The sequence below is a fragment of the Myotis nattereri genome (assembly GCF_964212035.1).
Source record: "Myotis nattereri genome assembly, chromosome: 5".
In the NCBI taxonomy this organism is placed as follows: Eukaryota; Metazoa; Chordata; class Mammalia; order Chiroptera; family Vespertilionidae; genus Myotis; species Myotis nattereri.
Genome location: NC_138080.1, coordinates 81,954,316 through 81,975,030, shown reverse-complemented (window position 1 = coordinate 81,975,030; position 20,715 = coordinate 81,954,316). Strand labels below are relative to the sequence as shown.

The window sequence follows — 20,715 nt, the reverse complement described above, 5'->3', positions numbered from 1 at the left end:
TAAACCTAAAGTCAAATATAGGTAAATATAAGATTCTGGCAACTTCAAACAAAACAGAATATACACTGTGAAAATCTTACTCAGAATGAACTAGAAAGTTGTTTGTCCAATTTTTCACCTGACTTATTTCTGAAATATCATAACTAATAATACACTGGAAATAAATTACTCCTTTAGCAACTTATTTCCCCTCTTGCCTCAGGGGCTTTTTGCTCAAGCTGTTCTCTTTTCCCTATAGTATTTGTCTATTAGTTCTTTTTCATCCTTTACATCAAGTCAATAATCATTTCCTCAAGGAAGACCTCCCTGAACTTCTTGACTTATAGCTCTATGAACCGCTCCTTCAAAAGTTCCAATCATATATTAGTTTGTGCAACCATTTGGCTAACATGTCTCTGCTGCTAAAATGTAGGCTCCATGAGAACAGCAATTGCATCCATTTTTGTTTACCATTATAAACCTAACATCTAAAACAATGAAGGGCCTGAATACTGTTTACCAAGAAGGAACCTTAGCATAACTGACCTCTTAAATCTTCCCTTTCATAGTACTGAGGTTTGAAGTTTTAATTTTCTAAGTAAATAAGAGAAAGAAAAGTTAATTTAACAGGAAATTTAGAGTAGTAGTTAAACTTAGAGTAAGATGGTCATTATCTATATTATCTACATTATTACTAAAGCATGGGTGGGCAATAAAGTCACTTTTCCTTTTTCTTTCTTTCTTATCTCTTATACCTGACAGTGACATCCAACAACATTACTGGATCACAAAGCCAAAGATTTTGCCCTGCTTTAAATTTTTAATTAACTAATTCTATATACTTATAAATTACCATAGCTGATCAAAGAAATCAGAAAGTACTTGTCCCAAGATCAAATCAAATTTCAAAATTCAACATACTAACAAAAATTTCTGAAATGAACAGTATGAAAACTGCCTATTTTATTTTACTCCCTATAAATATAATTTCCTTTGTTTTTTTAATCCTCACCTGAGGATATTTTTCTATTGATTTTTAGAGAGAGTGGAAGAGAGAGGGAAAGACAGAAAGAAACATCGATGTGTCTCACATCAATTGGTTGCTTCCTGCATGGGGCCTGACCTGGCTGGGGCCAGGTAGGAACCTGCAACCATGGTACATGCCCTTGACGGGAATCAAACCCCTTCAGTCTGCAGGCCGACAATCTATCCACTGAGCCAAACCGCTAGGGCCATTTCTTTGGTTTTGAACAATATAATTATGTTTGAGAAACTGGCTGGTAAAACAATACTGAAACTTTAAAATGTATTAATATTTCATGTCCTAAAATTAATAATGTATGTCCCACATGTATCATTTGTACCAAAATATCTGACCAATAAATCCTTTTAAAATAGGAATCAAATTTGTATATATTACTTATGAATGTGGGGTTTATTAGTACAGCCAATTTTTGTTCAAGATCAATAAAATTTCAGGATATACATTATGATTTTCCTTTATAAACACAGAAAATTATTTTCTAAGGCTATAAACTTACATATTGTGCAGTTTAACATGTTTCTCTGTTCTTGGGAACAGCTACAATAATATAGGGATTATGTAGTCCTTGAACATTTGGCCTCTTACCTCCACTGGATGGCTGATTTAAAACTACTGATTTAATTTGTAATATGGTTATTGTTCTATTGAGGGTTCCTATTCTTTTTTTTTTTCTTTTTAATCCTCACCCAAGGATATTTTTTCCATTGATTTTTAGAGAGTGGAGGGGAGCGGGGGAGTGAGAGAGAAGGAGAGGAAGAGAGAGATGTGAGATACATCAATTGGTTACCTCTCCCACGCTCCCAGGGCATGCAACCCAGGAACATGTCCTTGACGAGAATCAAACCCACAACCCTTTGGTGCATGAGCTGACGCTTTAACCACTTGGACACAATGGCCAATGCAAGGGTTCCTATTCTGAGTCAATTTTGATAATTTTTAACTTATTTAACAGTATTAATTTCATCTAAGTACTCAAATTTATTGCTTGTTCATATGATTGGCTTGCAAATTTTAAAGATCTCTATCTTACCAAATAGTCCTAACTCCCTTTAAGTGTCTATGATTTACCTATGCCTTTCCTCATTTTGAAGTCTGGCTTATTTAATCTATCTCAGTCATTTTTAAAACTTAGCTTTTAATTTTGCTTTTCACAACTATTTTTTCCTTTTTATCCTTATTTTTATGATACTGCTTTTTACTCTATTAAGTTTTGCTTTTATCTTTATTTCCTTTTCTGTTGTTGTTCTATTATTAGCTTAATTTACTCTCATGTATATACACATAACATTTTCCTTCTGTGGACCACTTTAGTTGTATCCTCCTCTCACCCAAGTTTTGATGTGTAGTTTTTGTGATAATTTCCACTTCGTAATTTTTACTATGATTGCCTCTTTAACCCACAAATTGTGTAAAAGTATTTTTAATTTCCTAGGTGTATGGAATTTTTAAAAAAATGTTTTATTGTTGATTTGTACTTTTAAAGCAATAGAGATCAGAGAATGCAGTCCATCTGATTAAGTAGTTTTGTGTGATTTTTAAAAAATTAATCCTCATGAGAGGATATTTTTTCCATTGATTTTTAGAGATACTGGGAGGGGAAGAGACAGAGAGAAACAACAATGTGAGACAGTCACATCGATTGGTTGCCTCCAACTCCCGGCGCCCTGCTACACCCCCCGCCCCCCCCCCCCCGCCTTCCCTCCCCCCCCCCCCCCCACACACCCAGAGGTCAAAACCAAGGCACGAGCCCCGAGCCCCTGACCGGAATCTAGCCAGCATGTATTGTACTGGCTGACGCTCTATCCAATGGGCCAAAATGGCTAGGGCAAAGGAATTTGTTTTAAAGACTTTTTGTGGCCTAAAACATGGGCAATTTTTACACGTTCCATGTTGGAAAAGAGCACATAGCCTATTTATTTATAAGCGCAAACTTGATTTTCCTATTCTTAACAATAGTTTTATGTTTGATCATTTTCATAGAAGTCTGAAAAAATTTTATCACTACAAATTTTCTATTTTATCTGGAGAGTAGATTGTTAGTACTAATTAATGATTGTTGTATCAGTTGGAGGAACATTTATCTATCTCTAAAAATGCTTTTGGCCTAAAATTATATTTTGTCTGGCATTAATAATGCCTTACATACTTTTTCTATCACTTTTTCAATTTTCCCCTATCATTTTACTTTAGGTTTGTTTCTTGAAAAGACTTTTTAAAAATATATTTTATTGATTTTTTACAGAGAGGAAGGAAGATAGTTAGAAACATCATCGATCAGCTGCCTCCCGCACACCCCCTACTGGGGATGTGCCCGCAACCCAGGTACATGCCCCTGACCGGAATCGAACCCAGGACCTTTCAGTCTGCAGGCCGATGCTCTACCTACTGAGCCAAACCAGTTTCGGCAAGAGACTTTTATTTTGAATCTAATTCAAAAGTCTCTGCTCTTTGACATTGAGTCCAATAGATTTATATTTGTCCTGATTACCTGCTGTATGTTTTCTTTAAAAAATTCTAAAGTTATTTAGTGTTTGATCAACACAAGGCCCTAGAATGGCTTTTAATCTTCTAACACATCCTTCTAAATTTCATGTTATTGCTGTCCAGAATTTTGGTATTACTTTGTTCCTAAGCATAAAATTTTAGGGTTTAGGTCCTGGCCAGGTGGCTCCATTGGTTGTAGCATTATCCCATACACCCAAAGGCTGTAGGTTCAATTCCTGGTCAGGGCATACACCTGGGTTGTGGATTGGATCCCCAGTTGGGGTGTGTATGGGATTGATGCTTCTCTCTCACATCGATATTTCTCTCTCTCTCTCTCAAATCAATAAACATATCCTTAAGTTAGGATAAAAAAATGTAGCGTTTATACTAAAATTTTTATAATAGTTTTACCAATTTATTTGCTTACCGTAGCTTCTTGTATCCCAGGCTTTCCTCCAGAGTTCATTTTCCTCCTTATTGATGTACACATCTTTTAGTAGTTCTTTTAGCAAGGGTCTTAGGTGTTAAGCTCTTTTATTCTTTGTAGACCTGAAAATATGCTTATTTTTCCTCCTCTGGAATGGTAGTTAAGTACAAAATTCTATATTTTGCTATTTTCTCTTGATATTTTGAGAATATTAACCAGATTATCTTCTGTGGTTATTAGACAGCAAAAATGGCTTTATTAAGGCTCAGCGTTGGCATAGTCTGCCACACTTCATTTCTGGGCGACACTGAAGGTGGAGGCTGTTTGAGATTCTGAGCCACAATCTATTGAGCTGCAGCATATCCACCCTGCAGCTAACTTGGGAACCTCAGCAGGATGGGGCTGGTTCTAGCAAGCCCTGGGCTCAGGGTGGGTGGCAGGGTGTAATATTATTGATGAGAATCTGCTGTCAAAATGTTGATTATTGTTCCTTTATAAGTAATGCATTTTTCCTCCAGTAGCTTTTAAGATTTTTTGAAAATATATTTTTATTGATTTCAGAGAGGAAGGAAGAGGGAGAGACAGAAACATCCATGATGAGAGAGAATCATGGATCAGCTGACTCCTGCAAGTCCCCCACTGGGGATCGAGCCCACAACTTGGGCATGTGCCCTTGACCAGAATCGAACCTGGGACCTTTCAGTTCACAGGCAGATGCTCTATCCACTGAGCCAAACCGGGTAGGGCTTAAGATTTTTTTCTTTATCCTTAAAATTCTAGTTTCATTTGTTCTGTTCAGTGATTAATTTTTTAATAAAGGATTAATATTTGGCTTAAATTCTAGAAAATTCTACATCATTATTTCTTCAAACATTGTTTCCGCTTTCTATTTCTAACCTCTCCTTCAGGAACTTCAAATAGATGTATGTTGGAACTCCCCAATCTATCTTTTTACTCTCAATTTCTCTTCATATTTGTGCTATATTGTATTATTTGTTTTATCATCTGATTCACTAATTCTTTATTCAACTGTATTCAATATACTGTTTATTTAACATATCGTTTTTATTTCCCAATTTCCCCCTCAAAGTCTAAATTGCTTTATTTGATATCCACTTGTTTTTAATTATTAATTATCATTTTATTGCCTCACACTGTTTTACAATTATTGGGCATCGTTTAAAAGAAACATGTTAAAAAATTTTCAAGATTAAAGTCTTTTATTTCAGTTTCCTTGGGCATAAAGTCTCCTATTTTGCTGCTTTTTGTTTATGTACTTACATTTTGACTACCTCTGGACATAATTTTGCACTTGAGCTTTATAATTTTTTTATTTGAAGAAGCTCGTTTTGCATGAGAGTTGTTTTTTTTCTTTTATTTCCATCCACAAACTTATCCCTTCTAATCAGATAGTTTTGGCAGTTGCTTCAGTCTGGCCCTTTAAGTCCATTTCAGATCTTTTATTGGAACTTAAGTTTCTGGCCCCACAGAATTATTTAGTTCTGCTCACTAAATCAAAGAATGGTGCTCTCCAGGTTTTAGTTACTGCTCTCTTTGCTTCTCCCCTCTAACAAGAACTAATTTCCAACTACAACTGTGGGAAGCTGCTTGGAGCTTTTTTTCCCATCTTGGTTCACAGGTAGGTAAGACAGTAAGGTCCCACCCAGTTCATTGCTTCATTCACATAGACTAGATCTATTGGCCTGCTCCATGTGAGATGCGTTGGGTCCCTATGTCACAACAGAAGTTAAAACTCCAGTCCCATTGCCCATGTTTTTAAGCCTACATTCTTCTTGGGCCTATGGCTTCAACTGTAGATCCATAATCCATTTCTAGTCCAGAGAGTTAATTTTTGTTGCTGGGTATAGCAACATATTTTTTAATTTAGTTTGTTTTTCTCCCATATTTTATTTAATATGTCTGTGCTTGAAATGATAGAGAACAGAGAGGTTTCAAAAAGCTAAGTGAACTTGACTTCATGACTGGAAGTCATTTATACTTATGTTTAAGCAACTTTGAGATAGCTGAAAAGATGCATTCAACATACAATAACTTAGAAAAAAACAACTTGGCCTTAAAAAGAACACATTAGAAATTTTGTGTATTTTACAGATAGTTTTAGATTAAGAAAAAACTGGTAAGTTTTCCAGTTTTGAGTAGCAAAATTAAACAAGATGTATATATGTTATTCCTTAATTAACATTTAAAACGTGGTAGGTCATGCTGAGTCCCAGCCCTGGGTGGTGTTCTAGTGCTTCACTGTTACATATTTCAGAAGCTCTTAGCTGGAAATAAATATGCTTCATTGTAATAAAAAAAAGTGGGAGGTCATATTTAAAGTTTATTAAGGTTAGCTAATCACTAACAATGTAAATATAGTGATAAGTGGATAATTAGAGCTCATATGCCCCCTAAAAGCTTATCCATGTAAAATACACTACAAAGTTCTAGTTCTGATAAACACTATGAGAAAAAAGGTACAGTTTTTTATCTATTTGGTTTTATTTGTTTTTATTAAGTTTATTGGGGTGACATTTGGTTTTAGATTATAAAATTCAATTATACATTAAGTTTATTTTCTTCAAAATAAGTTGATTTCCTTTAAAATCATAGTCATGGGCACCCAAGGCATGCATATATATATTTTAACTATATCACAGAGGTAGAGTTTTCTTGGAGGTGGAGGAGAACTTTGTCTAGGGAGGAAGAATCAGAATCGCAGGAAAGGCAGGTAGACTGTTTTATACTACATATATACTAAAGGATTCTGATACTCTCCCCTGCAGGATATGTTCTTCCCACCCACCACTGTATATTCATCATTACCTTAGTGATCTACTGTTAACGATGAGATTTATAACCCTCGGGAGAATTGAGAAGGAAGAGATTAAGCGAGGCACTGTTTTAGGGTTTTCTGTTTAGCATCGTTTCTAAAAATCACAAGTAACAAAGAAAAACCAAGCTTCTTCAGTTTGAATGAAGGAAGAATGACTGATTATAAAGCAAAGATGGAAAGAGAACAGAACTCTACAATGATGCAGAATAATCTGTACAGACTCCAGCAATGTCTCAAAGTGTGGAGTATGGCGGACTTCTCATCAGAATCTCCTGGAATATTAGTTAAAATGCAAACTCCCATTTCAAATATGCTGAATCTGAGCCTCTAAATGTGGGGTTGCAAACCTCATTTTTAAAAAGTATCCCAAGTTTTGAGACTTATAGCTAGAGAGAGAGATTTATAACTACATTTCCTTTAACAAATCCAGGGAAAAAGAAATACCTTTTCTAAAATAATACTCAGCTTTACATTCTAGATAGGAGCCTGAGATACTACACAAACTGAGTAAAAATTCACATTTTCATATAATATTTTGTGAAATACATTAATTTACTTTGTTCAAATTAGAATATAACAACTTCTTATTCAACAAGCCATTAATGAAGATATTAATAAGCATTATAATTAAGAGTGGCTTGATACTGAAAATTTTATTTTAGATAGCCTAAGTTAATTGTGCTCAATCATAATTTATTCATAATTTATAAATTAAGCACTGCTCCTGAGTTTACACAAATCCCTCTGGATTACAACGGATGTTAACTTTGCTTGATTTTTAAAACTATTAGGCACAAATTCCACATTTTTTTTTTCCAAAGAAAAGGAATGTTTGCTTATAAATAAGTGTTCACCTTTTTAAAAATTAATTTCAGAATGAGGTAACAGGAGACAATTTTAAGAAGAAAAATTTTAATGTATATAAATTAGGGCATGAATAATATAGTAAATGTTATAACTAATTTTTTGTTTATCTGAGGATTATACATATATTTAAATATATTTTTATTGATTTCAGAGAGGAAGGAAAAGGGAGAGAGAGATAGAAACATCAGTGATGAGAGAGAATCATTGACTGGCTGCCTCCTGTACACCCCCAGGGGGGATCGAGCCCACAACCCAAGCATGTGCCGGACTGGGAATTGAACTGTGACCTCGATTCATAGGTTGACGCTCAACCACCAAGCCACACTGGACAGGCTGAGGGTTCTATTTTTAAAATCAAATATAGTACTCTAAATCTAAGTTTCAGATTTCTGATGAACAAAATTGAATGCAGGACTTTATAATTGAGACTTTTCCTCTGGGGTATCTTAACTCTCCCAATAGGGAGAATACGAAAGAACTAACTCTCTGAATAAGAAAATCTATTTCCACCTATGAGATTTGTTAGGAATACCATATAAAAAGAACACTAAGGAAGCAAATTACTAGTAATGTAAATCTTTTTTTTTATTTAAACTTTATAATCTGTTTCAATTGAAGAGGATTTCCTTTGTCACCCACCAGGGTCCTGGAACTTCTTGGTTGGAATTCAGATATCCAGAGTTCTGGTTACCTACAACATCTATTCTTTATGTAGTAGCTTACAAGCATCAAAGGCCACCCTCACCTGATGCTTGGCCGGATCTATGCCCTCCAAAATAGTCTTCGTGTCCTCCTGCTTGTCCTGTGAAAGGAAAAAGAACAACTCACGGATCTTATTCCAAAATGAAAATCACATTTGGCCATGAAGACCTTGTGACTGTCTGGTACTTCAGATGCTGGGCTTTATTAAACTCAGGCTCTTTAACGAGAAAGATTCTCATCAGTAGAGAATATAATCCAGGAGCAGAGATTTTTCATGCCTTTGTCTCCCAACAACTAAAGCCACAGAATCAAGAACAATATCTTTTAACATCTAACTAAAGAAAATAATTAAATGATTTGGGGATATCACAAGTTGAGAGAAAAAGTAAGGAAAACATTATAAGATAACTACATAGTTATTTTTAAATGCACGTAGTGCTCATACTTTTCAACTAAAACTTGAGAGGGAGAATATCTGTATTTTCTCTAGATATAGACTCCTAACAGAGAGAAAGTACTTGAAGGTGAGACAAGAATATAATTGAGGAAACAGTAATAAGCTTTGCAGTCACTAACCAGAGTTAACTAGTCTCCAAATAAAAGAAATGGAGCCTAGAGAAGGCTTTTTTTCTAAGTCACTCCTACCTCCTACCTCCTACCTGGGAGATGTGCTTACCTTAAGGGGATGCATGCTCCTATAGTAGAGATTTGGTGAGAGAATTGTGAAACAACTACATTTGTTAAGGCTCGCTTCCTCTCCCTGCCCCACCCCTATATGATTTGCAACAAATGGCAAGCCCCATTCAAATATGAATAATCACAAAGTATCCAACCTAGAACTTAAGAAGTTCCTACAAAAATAGAAACAATAAAAGTGAAATATTTCCCTACACTTTCAAAAAAAATTAAAGCACATAAATTCTTTAAATAGCTGAACAAAGTGATATAACAGTAAGAGGAGATTTAAAAGTGAGTTGGGCACGGCCAGTGTGGTTCAACCGTTGAGCATGGACCTATGAACCAGGAGGTCACAGTTCGATTCCTGGTCAGGGCACATGCCCCAGGATTTGATCCCCAGTGGGAGGCATGCAGGAGGCAGCTGATCAATGATTCTCTTTCATCATTGATGTTTTTATCTCTCTCTCCCTCTCCCTTCCTCTCTGAAATCAAGTTCAGGCACTCAGGGATTAAGAAACTATATCATATGAAAGACTAGTAAAATTAACACTGAATCAACCTAAACAACTGGGAGAAACAGGGTCATAAAACAGAATGTAAATGTTATACAACTAAAGTAATAATAAAATATAACTCCTGAAAACCTTATGGTGCAAGATACATTTCATTCCTCTTTCAGAATGAAGTCAATAGATACTGTCTAAATATTTGACTTTTTAAAAATAAATATGTTCTTTAAAAAGACTAACAGGTGAGAACCAAGATTACAGCATAGGGAAACACCTGTACTTGCTGCCTCCGACAACCACATCAAAATTACAACTAAAATACATAACTATCATCCAGAACCACAGGAAAGCTGGCTGAGTGGAAGTACTACAACTAGAGAGGTTAAGAAGAAAGCGCATTGAGACTGGTAGGAGGTGCGGAAGCGTGGCACGGGCTGGCACCCAGTTGTGCCGCTTTTTTAATTGGGAGGGAGATACAAGCTCCTGCTTGCTCTGAGCTCCAGGGCTGGGCAAGACTCGGGGGGGGGGGGGGGGAGCCAGACACATACGGGGAGAAACTGGTCTGGCATGGTCTGGCATCGGGGCAGGAATGCGGGAGCAGTTTTCTTCCAGACGGAGGTGCTCGCAACAGTCATTGTTCCTGTGTTGGGACCTCCCAGGTGTAGGGCTGACTGGCAGCATTGCTGTTTGCTCTGCCCTGCAGATTCTAAGACCCCACCTTACCCAATTTACAACCCCACCCAAGCTGTGTGGAAGCAGCTTTTGCATATGAATGGTCTGTCCTTTCTCAGCCTAAAACCTGTCAAACAAGCTGCAGCTGGGTCAGGGAGCCCCAAAGCTATCAAAAGAAGGCCCAAGGCCACACCAGCACCAGCCTGCCTTGCTTCTCAGCTGGGCCTCCTCTGGGCACTTGCAAACCCAATAAAGAGGAGGAATCTGCAGATTTCTCCGTAGCTCCTGCTGGGTGGCCCCAGGCAGTGGCTGATTTTGCACCTCCTTGGAGATCCAAGAGCCAGTGTATCCAATGGTCAGTGCAAGACCATACAAGATTACAACTCTTCACATCCATAAGTGACACACTCAAGGAGCAGACTCAGTGAGCACCAAAGCCCCACTGAAGCAAGTCCTGCCCCATAAGGGTGTCTCCTGCACAGCAGCTCTTCCATTATGGACACAGCCAATTGGCCTGGAGGTCAATTCCTCCCAGCGATATCAACAGCAATCAAGGCTCAACTATAACAAGTCTGTGCACACAGCCCACAAAGGGGTGCACCAAGAGTGTCCACCTCAGGTAACTGGGGAAGCTGAGCCACTGGGCCCGATAGCACACCTACTATACAAGGCCACTCTATCAACTCAAGGAGACTTAGGAGCTACCCAATACATAGAAACAAACACAGGGAAGCAGCCAAAATGTAGAGACAAAGAAACATGTCACAAATGAAAGAAAAGGAAGAAAGCAAAATACTGGATATAGAGTTCAAAACCACAGTTATAAGGTTACTCAAGAATCTTCTAGAAACCTCTCAGGAACTTACTGAGAACTTCAAGGATCTTAGTGAGAATGCCAAAAAAATGGAAAAGGACCAGTCAGAAATTAAGCATACACTGACTGAAATAAAGAATAATATACAGAGATTCAACAGTAGACTAGAGCATCCCAAGAATCAAGTCAAATACTTGAAATACAAGGAAACAACCGAAAGAGCAAAAAGAAAAAATAATCCAAAAATATGAAGATAGTGTAAGAAGCCGCTGAGACAACTTCAAGCGTACCAATATCTGAATTATGGGGTGCCAGAAGAAGAGAGACAGCAAGATATTAAAAACCTATTTGAAGAAATAGTGACAGAAAACTTCCCCTACCTGGTGAAAGAAACAGACCCACAAGTCCAGGAAGCGAAGAGAACCCCAAACAAGAGGAATCCAAAGAGGACCACACCAAGACACATCATAATTAAAATGCCAAGGGCAAAAGACAAAGAGAATCTTAAAAGCAGCAAGAGAAAAACAGTTAGTTACCTACAAGGGAGTATGCATACGACTGTCAGCTGATTTCTCAACAGAAACTATGCAGGCCAGAAGGGAGTGGTAGGAAATATTCAAAATGATGAATAGCAAGAACCTACAACCAAGATTACTTTACCCAGCAAAGCTATCATTCAGAATTGAAGCTCTATCATTTAGAGAAAGAGCTTCACAGACAAGAAAAAGCTAAAGGAGTTCATCACCACCAAACCAGTATTATATGAAATGCTGAAGGGTATTGTTTAAGAAGAGGAAGAAGAAAAAGGTAAAGATAAAAAATTATGAACAACAACGTGACAACAAATACAGATCTATTAACAAGTGAATCTAAAAATCAAATGAATAAAAAATCTGATGAACAGAATAAACTGGTGAATGTAATAGAATCAGGGGCATGGAAATGGAGCAGACACAATTCTCGGGGGAAGGTGAGGGGAGGTGCAGGAAGAGATTGGACAAAGATCTTATATGCATGTATGCAGTACCTATGGACGTGGACAGTAGGGTGGCGAGGGCCTGGGGTGGGGTGGGAACTGGGTGGAGTGGAGCTATGGGGGGGGGAAAAAGAGACACATCTGTATAATCTGAACAATAAAGATTTTAAAAAATTTAACAAAATATTTCAAAATTTGCATTTGGAAATGATGTCTAAGTATTCTTCCAGAAAGTAACTTTATACCTGTGTTTTATATAGTTCAACAAAGCTTTGGGAGCAAATAATAAGCAATTCCTAGGGCTACTTGGAACACAGGGAGACTTTTTAGTTAAAACAAACATGGAAAAAAAAGAAAAAAAAAAGAAAAACAAACCAACATGGTAACTAAGATCAAAGCTTAGAAAATTAAACCATCAAGGAAAAAAGAACAAAAGATCTAATTCATGTTAATGAGAATGAGGGAAATCAGGAAGTCTCAATTGTTAATGGAAGTATAGACTGATTTAGCACTTTTGACCAATTTGGCAGCAGCGATCAAAATTTTAGATGTGGGCCCTTTGATAACTAGAATATCACTTCTAGAAATTTATGTCTATAGATATATTCACAAAAGTAGAAAAGATATGTAAATGTGCTTAACAATATTTTAGTGTAACACCATTTGTAATACTTAAACCTAATAACCCAGATGTTTATGAATAAATAACTAAGAAATAAGTAACTGTGAAAAGAAATGAGAAATCCATAGGTACTGACAAAAAAATATTAAAAGGAAAAAGTTGCAGTAAAGCGTTATGTGATAAAAAATCCATCCTATAAAAAAAGACATAGATCCCACGTACACAGAATATACACATACTTGGGTATATAGAAATGCCAGAAGGACACACAACATAACTGCTTAAATAAAAAAAAATCTTATGAAAGAAGACTTGGTCCACATTTATATTTCATAAGATTTAATATAGATAACAAAGTGATCCTTCAAAATTTTTTCTTACTTTTAAGGGAAGTCCGTATCAAATCTCATTTTAAGAAAATAAATTCCAGGAGTAAGAACCAGAGGGTGCTAAGGTTCCCATTAGCTCAATTATTCTAGGAAAATGACCCCCAAAAGTTCATTTGGCTGGCAGAATACAGTCCAAGGAAAGCAATAAGGGTCAGAGAGCTTACTTTATGCTTAGGAAAGAAAATCAGTGATAGACCATTGTGACATATTCAAAGGGCCCAATTTCCTCAGTGTAAAAGTGTTTGAATTTTTAGTAAATCCTTCAACGCTATGGTCAACGCAAGAGAAAATCAATAATAATAACACCAAAATTCTATTTCAGTAAGAAATTATATGAATTAAACCTTAATAAGAATGTTTCTTTCAAAATATGTGACTTTTCATCATACATACATAAAATATCTCTGGAAGGATCCAAGAAATGAACAACACTGATTGTCAATAGGGATGGAAACTGAATAGCCATGAAACATTTTTACTAGTATACTTTGTGAATTCTGAATGATTTAAAGGTTACCTACTTAAAAAATTTAAAAACATATATTTTTCCAAATAATTTTAAGGTTTTGTTAAGCAAAAATTTAGCCACAACAATGAGGACAATAACTAAGTGACATAGGACCAACTATTATTCAATATAGCAAAGACTCCATAGTTAGTAACACTGTATGCCTACCATACTTCTTTAAGTTGGTTCCATTTATCTCTGATCCATTTCATCTAAAGCAGATTCATTATGAGCATAAAAAAAGAACTATGTTCTATCTCATGTTCATGGGTACCCTCTCCCTCTTCCACCCCTATCTTTAAGGTGACAAACATCCTAAAGTAAAATGGTATCTTTCTTGTTTTTCAGATCTCATGTATACTTGAAAGCCAAAGCTGATAAAAACAACAACAATCCTAAACAAAGGAAATTTTAAGAAGTTTTAAGACATTAAACATGAAAGGAAGATGATGTAACATAAGTTTATTCTGCTACTTGAAATAAACTTTACTTGCAAAAAAAAAAAAAAGAATAAATTTATAACTGAATAATACCAAAGATAACCAGAGAGACTATATTCTTGACTAACTTTAGAATTCCACAAGGGAGTAAGAAATAGTTTGCTTAAAACAAAAATCCATGTTGAGAAAAATCTTCCTACTTCTTTGACAATATTTAAATAGGATAAAATATTGATAGTAAAAAGACTGATAGTGGCCCAGCTGTGGTGGCTCAGTGGATTGAGCATCGTCCCTTGGACCAAAAGTTCCCCGGTTCTCGATCAGGGCATATGGTTGCGGGCTCAATCCCCAGTAGGGGGCATGTAAGAGGCAGCCGATCAATGATTTTCTCTCATCATTGATGTTCTATCTCCCTCTCCCTCTCCTTTCCTCTCTGAAATCAATAGAAATATATTTTAAAAGAAGACATAGTGGAAGAGATAATGATTTAGCATTATAATGCCAGATTATTCTTTATTGGGGTAACCTGACTAAATTAATTGTGCATTTTAAGGACTAATAACTTTTATCTATTAACATAATCTATAAAATGTTAAAATAAGCAAAGTTGGCTAATTATTAATTATAAGTAACTCAAAATAGTGGTTGGGGTCACATAAGTACATCAAGTATATACATAGATTTTAAGTGATATAATAATTTATATAACGGTTACACCATTATCATAATGATGATGTATATCTTAAGAATTCACTTTCTTAGAGGATCTCAGCCTTTTACACATTTTTTGGGCTAACAGAGCATTCAATATCATCTAGTCTATCTAAACAGGGAGTTGGTTAACTTGTTCTTTAGAAATAATGAAATTAGATTTCTTAAGCTAAAGTCATTAAAGATCATTTAGTCCAAACCCCTCATAAAAAGGGGTAGGAAAACAACAACAAAAGAAGCCTATAAGAATTTAAGAGATTTGCCTAAGGACACCCAACAGAGCCAACGTAAGAATATATTATACAACCATGGTAAAATAGTCCAGAAAATAATAGATTTCATTTCACAGATGAGAGTATTGAGGCAAACATTTGCTTATAGATCAGCGATTTGATGGCTATGATGAAAATTTAGGTGCCTCATCTAATGTCCGGTGGCATCAGTTCTTTTTGGATCTCCACTCAGATCTAGGATAATAAGATGCCTTTCATAGGCATTTCTTCCTTTAAGTAGATTTACTTTTGAATAGCAATTCAGGCCTACATAATGCTGAGCTGAGTCACAAAATCTCTTGGTAAGACATAATTAGCATGTATTTACCTTCTATAATATCTATGCTGGTTTTTTTTTTATAGGAAATTCTCCTTGCGTTCAGAACCTACTGATCAATTATACTATGGTATACATCTTCTAGTAATAAAAGACCAAGGAGCTAGACACAAGGAAGTATACTTATTTACCTAATTTATACACCACCCTCTCTCCCATTTCAACTTCAGCTTTGTTGGCAAATACATGTGAAGGAAATTCTAAAGATGACAAATATTTCTATCTTAACAAATGTATCAAAGTTTTCCTGAATTTAAAAGAAATATTTTTATTGATTTTAGAGAGAGAGAAAGGGAGAGGGAAAAGAGAGAGAAACATCAATCAGCTGCCTCCTGCACATCCCCTACTGGGGATTGAGCCCGCACCCTGGGCATGTGCCCTGATCGGGAATTGAACAGGTGACCTCTTAGTGCATGGGTCAACACTCAACCACAGAGCCACACTGGTTGAGCACAAATGTATCAAAGTTTTAATGCTGAAATTAATATGCCATGATGAAAAGAGAGATTCTACCATCTTCACAAATGGTTTGAAAAACACAAAAACTCACCAAATCAAAAAACCTTTGACATGTTGGCCAAGACAATGTTGTCATCTAAACATACTACATACCTATATTTTGCAGTGGTTCTCAACCTTCCTAATGCCGTGACCCTTTTATACAGTTCCTCATGTTGTGGTGACCCCAACCATAAAATTATTTTCGTTGCTACTTCGTAACCGTAATTTTGCTACTGTTGTGAATCGTAATGTAAATATCCGATATGCTATATGTGTTTTCCGATGGTCGCGACCCACAGGTTGAGAACCGCTGCATTAGGGTCTTTAGAAACTCTGACCCAGTGCAGTCATGTTTCATAGACAAGGATCATGTCTATAACAATAAAATGGTTGGGCATGGAAACCAGGAAAACAGACAACAAAGTAGATCAAAATTAAAAGCAAGCAAGAGAAAAAATAAAGTAGTGGTTTATAATCCAAATTATACTGTTCAATAGTTAACTATGCAAATTCTCCACCTTGAAATTGAGAAGTAAAACTGAAGGGGGGCTAGAAGACTGTGTAAAAGAAATCAAGCCGTAAGTGCTTGAACTGAATGAAGTAAGCTATAGAGATGAGAACAAGTATGAAATATTAAAACTTTCTCTTCTGGTCTAATGAACAGTTACTATTGAGAATGGTCTAGAGTTAGTATCATTCTAGACCAGTGATTAGCAAACTGTGGCCCCTTGAGTGTGGCTCTTCCACAAAATACCACGTGCGGGCACGCACATACAGTGCGATTGAAACTTCATGGCCACACTCAAGGGGTCAAAGAGCCGCATATGGCTTGCGAGCCACAGTTTGCCGACCACTGTTCTGGTCGGCAAACTCATTAGTCAACAGAGGCAAATATCAACAGTACAACGATTGAAATTTCTTTGGAGAGCCAAATTTTTTAAACTTAAACTATATAGGTAGGTACATTGTTATTAACTTAATTAGGGTACTCCTACGGCTTAGGAAGAGCCACACTGAAGGGGTCAAAGAGCCGCATTTGGCTCTCGAGCCGCAGTTTGCCGACCATGGTTCTAGACCATTAGTCATTGTTTTTAAAAATTCACATCAATATCTTAACTGATTCTGGTGCAGAATATTTTAAATAATGGAAAACAACAGTTTTTAAGCTCCTTTTAAAAAATTATAATATCAAAACCTTGAATTATGGCAAAAGTTGAACTCTAAAATCTAATTAAGGCTTGAGGGTTGGTCCAAATTATGTTCCAAAGGTTTACTTACTTGTACATCCTTATTTGAAACTAAGCATGAAAATAGTTCTCCAAAACGAAGGTGCCCAACCAACCCACAATAACATCTATTTAACTTAAAGAACTAGCAAACCTAGATATCAAGAACACACCTATGGAATGTTCAAATGGACTATATCTCCATTCCAAGCAATGGGAGAGGAAAGTCTTCCATCTGCAAACCACTGGAGGAAATTACTATAGCACAAAACAGATACTAGGAGATAGCATCAAAGAATAAAGGACAAGAAAGATGCTACTGCCTTGCAAGGTCCAGCTAGTAAGAATTAGCAATCATTTTTCTCAGGACTCAGGAACTGATAATGCCTGCTTTACTCACTTCTTATATTTGACTAGGTTTTTTTCACCCCTCTCTGGCTTATAGTAAAGTCTGAAATTACAAAGTTTATTTATAGGTTTTAAATACCAACTTACTATGCTTTCCTACACTTTCCACATCTTCTATAAAGAATATAACTAGTAAAAGAACTAATATTAAAATTGAAATGTCTGTCCACAGACTGCAAAAGCATGTGATAAGCAATATATTTTTAAAAGTTAAAATCAATATATAAAATAACTGAAAAGGAGGAAAAGAAGAAAAAGTTACGCATATAAAATTATTAAACCTAACAGTATTTATAACAGTGAGAAATGAAAAGCAAGTCAAACTTCAATAGTAAGTGGTTATGGTTCATTAACTTGATGAAATATTATGAAAGAATTATAAAGATAGAGTATATAATAATATGAAGATTATGCAAAAATAGTGGAAAAAATAAAAAAAACGGTATTATAATTACATGTAAATATGAAATGCAAAGACAGATTGCAAAATAGAAAAATAATTGTTAAAATAACAGTATTACCTTTGTATTTAATTAAGATATGTATTTATCTGAGCCATTTTTAAATCTAATATTTTAAATGTAAAACATTAAATTCAAATCTATTTGTTCATTTAATGCAAATCTTCTCAAGAACTCTAATCACAAACACTACATAATTCCAGAAGACTATACAAATAAAACATTTGAAAATCTATGTATATAAAAACCTAAGCGACTGAACAACTGCCTGACCATGTGACCGGTAGCTATGACGTGCACTGACCACCAGGGGGCAGATGCTCAACACATGGATTCATGCACCTGCGGGGGTCAATCCGACATCCCCTGAGAAGTTCCGGATAGCACAGGCCAGGTTGAGGGACCCCAACAGTGCACATGCACCAGGCCTCTAGTATTTCATAATAGATTTCTAACTCAAATCAATCAAAATGAGTAAGATTACGCTATACACTAGAATACATTTAACAGTTTATCTTTTTCCTATTTAATATTTTCAGAAAAACTCTCAACAAACAGGCTGAGAAAGTGACTTTGTTGCAGAAAAATGGAAGAGAGAATTCAGGTAAGAATTTGGAGGATACGAATATTACATATCTTTATAGTATCTAAGCTTTTATGTTCGACCCTATTTCTTTTTTTTCCTACTCTATTTCTTTATTTCAAGTGGTGAAATATGACAATTCTTAATTTTTACAGATGTCCCAAAGCAACTTTAAAAAAGGAAAAAGATATAGAAAGAAGGCAGAAGATTGAGGTCTATTTAACATGTCTCTCTGTCATAATCCTATATAATAAAAGGATAATATGCAAATCGACTGAACGATGGAATGACCGGTAGCTAAGACGTGCACTGACCACCAGAGGTCAGACACTCAATGCAGGAGCTGTCCCCTGGTGGTCAGTGCACTCCCACAGGGGGAGCACCACTCAGCCAGAAGCCAGGCTCACGGGTGGCGAGCACAGCAGTGCTGGCAGGAGCCTTTCCTGCCTCTGCGGCAGCGCTAAGGATGTTCAACTGTGGGGAGCAGGCCTAAGCCGTCAGCTGGACATCCCCCGAGGTCTCCCAGACTGTGAGAGGGTGCAGGCCGGGTTGAGGGAGTGCACAAATTTCATGCACCAGGCCTCTAATTCTCAAATAAATATTAGTAAGTACACCTCAGAAATTCTAACTGATGGGGAAGATCCTAATTAATAATAATGAATGCTAGTGTTATTATAATATTTAGTATTAGTAGAAATAGTAGTAAATGGCATAATTATACTATACATTTACTTTAGTCAATAATTATTTTCCAATAATCTCAGGCATCTATTTGGGAATGTCTGTTATTAGAAATGGTTTAAAAGACAATACTTGCACAGTTTTTTCCAAATAACTAAAACTAATAAATTTGATTCATTATAACATGTCTCATACATTTTTATGAAATATATAAGGGAATTTTGTGAGAAACCAGAAAGCAGTTTAAAGAACCCTTACAAAATAAAAATGAATCAAAGCACACATTTCAGCAAGAAGCATAAACCTTTAAGTGGGATATGATTTACAATTCCCACAGTTGTAAGGAATATTACACACATAAATCTGCCATCTAATTTAAAACTTTGAAAAGCCAAACTGAAAAATACTAAAAGAACAGAAAAATAATAGAATACTTTAATAATGTTAGAAAGATGATAGCTTTATTCTTAAAGTCAAATTAGAGAAACAAAAGAAATCAAAGTGATTTGACAGGTTATTCTATTCTGTAAACATATCATTGAATTTATAATATGTCTAATAAAGGGCAGTTTAAAAAGTGTAAGGATGTCAATTGGGACTGGGTGAGAAGAAAAAACTAAGTTATTTTTAAATATTGTTATTAAATGCAATAAAACTACAGTGGGGCCTTGACTTACGAGTTTAATTTGTTCCGAGACGGAGCTCGTTAAGGAGCTCGTTAAGGAGCTCATTAACTCAAATTACTCTGTCAACTCAATGCAAAAAATTGGCAGAGAGACAGCTGGTATCTCAAAAAACTCGTTAGTCGGGACACTCGTAAGTCAAGGCCCCACTGTAGAACAAATAGCCAAGTGTTTTTTAAAGTTATTTTATATAAAGCATGCAAACTATTGAACTTTATTAGCTTTTTCTAAATGTTAAAAAGAAATAAATGAGAATTAAAACAAAAATATTTGAAATTAAAAATATCTTACTAAATCAGCCCCTGCTTGAAGTAAAACATCTGCAACATCTGTATGTCCATTTTCACAAGCATAGGTTAAGGCTGTGTCTCCTGTTGCTGTTGTAGCATGAACATTAGCACCTAGCAAACAAAAAACAATCATAAATTTACTTTGTGAATTATACATTATATTAAATAGTTTAATTTAGCAATTTGGTGAAACTGATAAGTATGAAGCCTCGCCAGTATGGCACAGGGGTTGAGCATTGACCCATGAACCAGGAGGTCACAGTTCAATTCCTGGTGGGGCACATGCCCAGATTTTGGGCTCAATTCCTAGGAGGAGGCATGTAGGAGGCAGCCGATCAATGATTCTCTCTCATCATTGATATTTCTATCTCTTTTTCCCTCTCTTTTCCTCTCTGAAACCAATAAAAACATATTTTTAAAAATTAAATTTGATATGGATACTATTATGAGAGCTTTTACTATGATGGCTTTTACTTCACAATAGTCCTAAATGTTAAAAACAAAACAGAACAAAAAAACCAACAAAAAAAACCTGATGAAATTATTGGTATGTATTTTAAATATCCTAATTTTCCTTTAAACATACTTTGTAAAAATGCTTTTAGTCACACAGA

The 20,715-nt window shown here is 35.7% G+C and overlaps 1 protein-coding gene across 6 annotated transcripts in view; it reads right to left on the bottom strand.

Annotated features, from left to right (window-relative positions):
• The window catches only part of LOC308518964 (ankyrin repeat and KH domain-containing protein 1), a gene marked incomplete at its 3' end in the record, with an annotated part of 123,349 nt that overhangs the window by 52,645 nt on the left and 49,989 nt on the right, over positions 1 to 20,715 (bottom strand). For 4 of the 6 annotated variants that reach the window (XM_081090794.1, XM_081090790.1, XM_081090791.1 and 1 more), the window contains exons 10-11: positions 20,103 to 20,212; positions 8,384 to 8,440 (exon numbers count right to left, since the gene is read on the bottom strand). In XM_081090794.1, coding sequence (XP_080946920.1) covers positions 8,384 to 8,440; positions 20,103 to 20,212 — 167 coding nt within the window. Of the gene's footprint in view, positions 1 to 8,366; positions 8,441 to 20,102; positions 20,213 to 20,715 lie in introns of those variants that run through there. The other 2 variants (XM_081090793.1, XM_081090795.1) reach the window with 2 other exon arrangements.